At 46.0% G+C, this 5985-nt stretch overlaps 1 protein-coding gene and 1 pseudogene across 1 annotated transcript in view; both read left to right on the plus strand.

Annotated features, from left to right (window-relative positions):
- The window catches only part of SF3B6 (splicing factor 3b subunit 6), an 11944-nt gene extending 5959 nt beyond the window's left edge, over positions 1-5985 (plus strand). The window contains exons 3-4 of the mRNA XM_004696062.2: positions 5397-5535; positions 5724-5985. Coding sequence (XP_004696119.1) covers positions 5397-5535; positions 5724-5813 — 229 coding nt within the window. The 3' untranslated portion in view covers positions 5814-5985. The remainder of the gene's footprint in view (positions 1-5396; positions 5536-5723) is intronic.
- Positions 1259-2069, plus strand: LOC101654846 (annotated as a pseudogene).

Consider the following 5985-nt stretch of genomic DNA (forward strand, 5'->3'; position numbering starts at 1 on the left):
AGCAGCTGTTGATGAAGCCAAGAACTGTACTGTGGTCTTTTTTTTTTTTTTTAAACAGTTTTATTGGCACCTCATCTGCCTATCAATAGTTCATTCATATCAAGAAGAGCTGTGCAGTCATTACCACAGTAAATTTTGGAACATTTTCTTCTTTGTACAGTTGTTCTTCATGTAATTATTTTTTAAATTGTGGCAGAAATATACACAACCAAACATTCTTTAATTCAACAACTTCATGTATAATCCAGGACATCAGTTATACTCTTTTTTAATTTAATTAATTTTTAAAATATATATACTCTAGAATTGTTCTTATATCTTTATTTCTGATGGAGCATCATGAATGTACATGTTCACTTTTTCTTTTTTTAAGCAAACGGGAAGAAATGTATTGGAGCCCATATGGGAAACCCTAGAGGGGCCCAGCATCCCCTACTGTGTAGGCATGCCCAGCAAAGGGTCACACCATTCACTGTACTCCCATGTCCAAGAGGGACTCCCCTTGAGCCAGCCCCAAAGCCCCAGGCCTGGCTGGGGGCGGGGATGTGTTCCCTTCTTGTGGAGTCCTTTCTTTGTATCTTTCAACACAGGCTACTTGGCATTCTAGTTTGAGTTTGTAGTTGTTGAGGTTGCCATCACAGCCACTGTAGAAAAGCCTTTGACATCTTTTGGAAGTTTTGTTGTAGAAATATCGAAAATGAATTTCAAAGCCGCTGCCAGAGTCCGTACCCATTGTGCATGGATCTCAGCTCCTCTTGGTGGTACAGGGCAGGAGAGGGGGAGGGGAGCGAGGACCGGGAGAGAGGAGTACTATGTCCTTTGTATACATTAACTCTCGTCTTCTCAATGTTCTTTCCCTTCTCTTCTATTGACTCTAAAGTTTCTCAAGCACGAGTACGGGTATAAAAGCAACTGAGTTGACTTTTTCCTTTATTTGTTCACCAACAAGCAGTTTTCTATTGTTTTTAGTTGCTTTTGAGTGTAGCCCCAACTCAGAGGTACCACAAGAACCTCAGAACAAAATGCTGCCTGGGCCCTTGCCATCCCAGTAGCAGATTATAAGGAAGGACCTTTCCAAATGGCTTGAGAGCTGCCTCCTCGCTTGAGATCTTAGGAGATCCTCCTTTGAGAATGATCACTGTCCCTCCAGAGAGTAAAGCAAGAGCTGGAAGTATGTCGTCACCAGAGCTCAGATGAGGATCAAAATGTTACAGAAGAGCTGGGGGGAGGGGGGGGTGTTTGTTGTTGTTATTTTTTTAGGAGGACCCCAGCACCTGATAAAAACTTTGAACTCCGTTCCTCTTTCGGCCGTGCTTGAAAGCAGAACTGCCGCCATGGGCCGCGTCAACCAGGGACAGAGGAAAGGTGCTGGCTCTGTTCCTTGTGCATGTAAGCATCTTAAGGGCGTCGCGCGACTGTGCGCCGTGGACTTCGCCGAGCGGCACGGCTACATCAAGGGCATAGTGAAGGACATTATCCACGACCCAAGGTGGTTTCAGAGACGCCTATCGGTTTAAGAAATGGACAGAACTGTTCATCGCAGCTGAAGGCATACACACCGGCCAGTTTGTGTCCTGCGGCAAAAAGGCCCAGCTCAGTATCGGCAATGTTCTCCTGGTGGGCACCATCCCTGAGGGCACCATCGTGGGCTGTCTGGAGGAGAAGCCTGGAGACCCAGGCAGGCTGGGAACCATGCCACTATCATCTCCCACAATCCCGAGAGACCAAGAAAACCCAAGTGAAGCTGCCCTCGGGCTCCAAGAAGGTCATCACCTGCCAACAGAGCTGTAGTTGGTGTGGTGGCCAGTGGTGGCCGCATAGACGAGCCCATCCTGAAGGCTGGTCGTGCCTATCACAAGTCTAAGGCCAAGAGGAACTGCTGGGCTCGCGTGCGGGGTGTGGCCATGAACCCTGTGGAGCATGCCTTCGGAGGTGGTAACCACCAGCACATTGGCAAGCCCTCAGCCATCCGCAGAGATGCCCCTGCTGGTCGCAAAGTGGGTCTCATTGCTGCTCGCCGGACTGGGCGGCTCCGGGGAACCAAGACTGTGCGGGAGAAGGAGAACTAGGGCTGAGGACTCAATCAATTCTTTTCTCCTGTCACCTCAAAAGAAAAAAAAACAAAAACAAAAAACTTTGAACTCTGTCCACAGAAGAACTATGTGCAACATTTTGCATGGGCTCAGGGGTACATAGACTCTAGGTTCGGAAAATCCTGTTGTAGACACACAGAGAATGGTATATAGACAGTCCCTTGACTTAAGGATCAAGAGCCAAGGTTCTGCTGCAGACCCTGTCCTTAGTCTGGAGACCTTAAACAAATTGCCTCTCTGGGCTTTTAATTTCTTCTTGTGGAAAATAATCTGATAGGTGGTGCCTTTTAGCTTCAAAATATGGATGTAGCATGAAAATCACTAGATTGCTTCTAAGACCTGCTTTCAAACACAAATGAGTGCTTGCTAGTTGCGTGAGAGTGGGCAAAATATTCACCCCATCTGAACATCAATCATCCATGAATACTGTCTTCTTAAACTATGTAAAAAGTTTAGTAATTTTAACAAAGATCTCATTAGTCCCCGTTGAGAGCACGTTGTTGCTGAATAGTCCCTTCTCAGCATGTTAGCGGTCCCTTCTGCCCTCAAGGTACCTTCTCTGTCGGAGTACTCACCTGTCTCTCCTGCCAGCTGCGCTCGCCGCCAGGGCGGGTCATAAGTGCACTTGTCATGCATGTCCTTATGGGAGTAAAATTACTTATATAATTATCTTTGTTCTTGAGGAGCGGAAGATGTTCATAAATAAAGTTTTTTTGTTTTGATTCTAAGGAAAAAATTAGATCGCCTATTTGGGGAAATCTTGGGAGCAGTTTTTGTCTTTTAGGTAGGGCTTCCCTCTGCCCCCCAACTTTCATACCATTTGTGAAAATGACTAAGAGACAGAAGCTTGACAGTTGATCAGCGGTTCCCAAGAGTAAAGAATATGAAGTCTTGCCATCATGATCATGCAACCTGACTTCATGAACATTCACCAGTGCTGGCACCCTCTGTCCATTCCCTGCACCCGGACCTGTCCCCTTCATTGTACAGGAAGCGCAGCTGTGAAGGGCCCAGGCTGGTCTTTTGTCCTAGAGCAAGCTGAGGCAGGTGTCTCCCTTTCCCAGGGCTTTCAAGCCTTTACCCCCTATGTAGGGACTGAGGCAGACGGAGTCAGTTGTAAACCTCATTCTGCTATGGCACTGGGGAGCTGGACACAAACGAGGCCAGGGACCCGTCTTAGCACGTCACTATGGAGTGGGATCTCTGCCTACTGTCCCTTCCAACCCGCATGCAGCAATCTGCTGCCTGGGATGGGTGCCCCGGGGCTCCTCACTCCCCAGGGGGGTGGCAAGGAGCGCTTGCATATCTGTGAGCAAGGCCCAGCTCCCACTTGGCTCCCTTCGGGGCTCACAGATAACTCCGCCTGCCATCACACTTCTCCCTGCACCCAGCAGAAACCCAGCCCACCAGGCAGGTCATGTGTAAGAGTGAGGATTGTATTAAAAGTGAATTTATAAAGAAGGGGACTGACTATATTGCAGTTTTTTAAAAGGCACAACATTTTCTTTATTGGCACATAATTCACATATCATACAATACGATATCGAGTAATTGTACAATCTTTACCATAGTCAATTTTAGAACATTTTATTTTTCCCCCTATGATTAAATCACCTTTCAAATGAGTTGTATTGTTTTGGTGGGGGGGATTATTTAAGAAACTGCCTTACATTGGGGAGCATCCTTTTGTGGACACAAACAATGAAAACTTATCTTTAAGACTTGAAGCTATAATTAAATTAGGGTGAGGGAGAAAATCAGGATTTTGAGAAACGGACTAGTTTCTGAGTGATAGTATGTAGATATTTATATAATGTCTTATCACATAAATGCACAGGAAGAAAAACCCCATTCTAAACATTACCTAGTAATAAAAGTCATCTCTCCTGAATACTGGTAATCCCCGAAGACACAAATTTGATTCATAAAGATACTGATAGTAAAAATCAATAATTGTAAAAGTTCTGTTTGTTTTTTTCTTGAGTTGGACTCAGCGAGAGGGCACTAGGTTTGAGGTGAAAGGAAACGAGTGGTGGTAGTAAAGTGGGCTGTGCATTGGGCTGCTGAACCAAGATCAGTGTTTCAAATGCACCAACCGCTCTGAAAGCAATCTGAGGCGATGGCTCCCTCAAAGACCTCCTGTCTCAGAAATCCCAGGGACTGGATCTACTGTGGCCTAAGTGGTCGATGTATGTTGGCATCAACTCAGTGGCAGGGGCTTGGTTTGGTATTGGACGTGAAAGGAAAGAGCCCCAGTGGCTTAGCAGTCGTGCAGTCAGCTATGGAGTGGTCAGCAGTTTGAACCTTCCAGCCGTCCTCTGGAGGAAGCGGTGCCTGTGCTTTTTCAGTAGCTGTGGAGCCCAGGTAGCACAGTGGTTGTGCATTAGGCTGCTGAATGCAAGGTCTGCAGTTCAAGACCACCAACCACTCCGTGGAGAAAGGCGGCTTTCTACTCCCCCAGTTAAAGTCTTCATGGGGGCAGTTCCACCCTGTCCTGTAGGGTCACCCTGAGCCAGCATCGACTTGGTGGCAGGGAGTTTTCTGGGTTTTATTTTATTGGGTTTTTTGTGTGTGGTTTTGTTATTCCTAGCACAGCAAAAAGTCAAATCTGTAGACAGTTTACTTAAATAGAAAAATCCCTTAATTCAGAACATTGGAGTCTTATCCAGTATATTTTCCCATAATGTTAATGGGTTTTCAGACTGATCTCAAAATATTTAAGCAAAGTTTATTTCAACTACCTTTGACCTACTTTTCTTCTTCTTTGGATAGTCTTTTTTTTTTTATTGCATACATGCATGGGTTTATTCCAGACAAACATGTTTAAGTATGTACCTCCCATCCATAGATGGACAGAGACAAGCTCGCTAGTTAGTAAACTTGTCTCATCCTCGATAAACAAAACTAAGCGGCAGCTCTGCTGCGTTCAAGTCAGTTTCAACTCTGAGTGACCCTTTCCAAAACCAAGCTCACTTCCAGCAAGTGATGCCAACTCACAGTGACCCGACAGGACAGGGTAAAACCGCCCCAGGAGTTTCCCAGACTGCGACTCCTTAGAAGAACGGAAAGTCCTGTGTTTCTCCCAGTGACCCTATAGGAGAGAATAAAATGGCCCCAAAGGGTTTCCAAGAGTTTGGATATGTATGGAAGCCGACACCCTCATCTTTTTCCCATGGACTGGCTGGAGGATTTGAACCACTGCACCACTAGAGTGTGGTTAGCGGTCTAAAAGGCAGCTCTGTTACTCAGTTCTCAGGGCTCTGGTAAATGTGTAGTTGAATTAATCCCTGTTTAACGCTGCAGGGGGAACACACCTGAAACGAGAGGAACGGCCTATGTGGTCTATGAAGACATCTTTGATGCCAAGAACGCGTGTGATCACCTGTCGGGATTCAATGTTTGTAACAGATACCTTGTGGTTTTGTACTACAATGCCAACAGGGTAAGTACACCAACGGTGACCCTATTTACAGATCCGTGTAGAGCTGAACCATGCCGTGATGGGAAATGGGTATTCTGGTCAGGACCGTCATAGCCATATTCCACCTACCCCAGCCCAGCCCCCGCTAGTGCTCTTGGGGACGTTCTTTTGGTTGTAGGTCACTAACTTCGGGGCTGAATCATTTTCAGGCTTTTCAGAAGATGGACACGAAGAAGAAGGAGGAACAGCTGAAGCTTCTGAAGGAGAAGTACGGCATCAACACGGACCCACCCAAGTAACACTTGTCTGCACTTCCTCTTGGACTCACCCACGGACCAGCACCACCACTGTTTCTTTCCTTCTAATCAATACTAAGTAATGTGATGTTTGCATTTGAGACTCAAAACGACCAGCTAGAAACTTGATACGTGTTAGAATGTGTTCATAATAAACTTGGAGTTTTTTGTAAAA

This window comes from Echinops telfairi, unplaced genomic scaffold (genome assembly GCF_000313985.2).
Source record: "Echinops telfairi isolate 266 unplaced genomic scaffold, ASM31398v2 ScPeMD7_9;HRSCAF=40, whole genome shotgun sequence".
NCBI classification, from domain to species: Eukaryota; Metazoa; Chordata; class Mammalia; order Afrosoricida; family Tenrecidae; genus Echinops; species Echinops telfairi.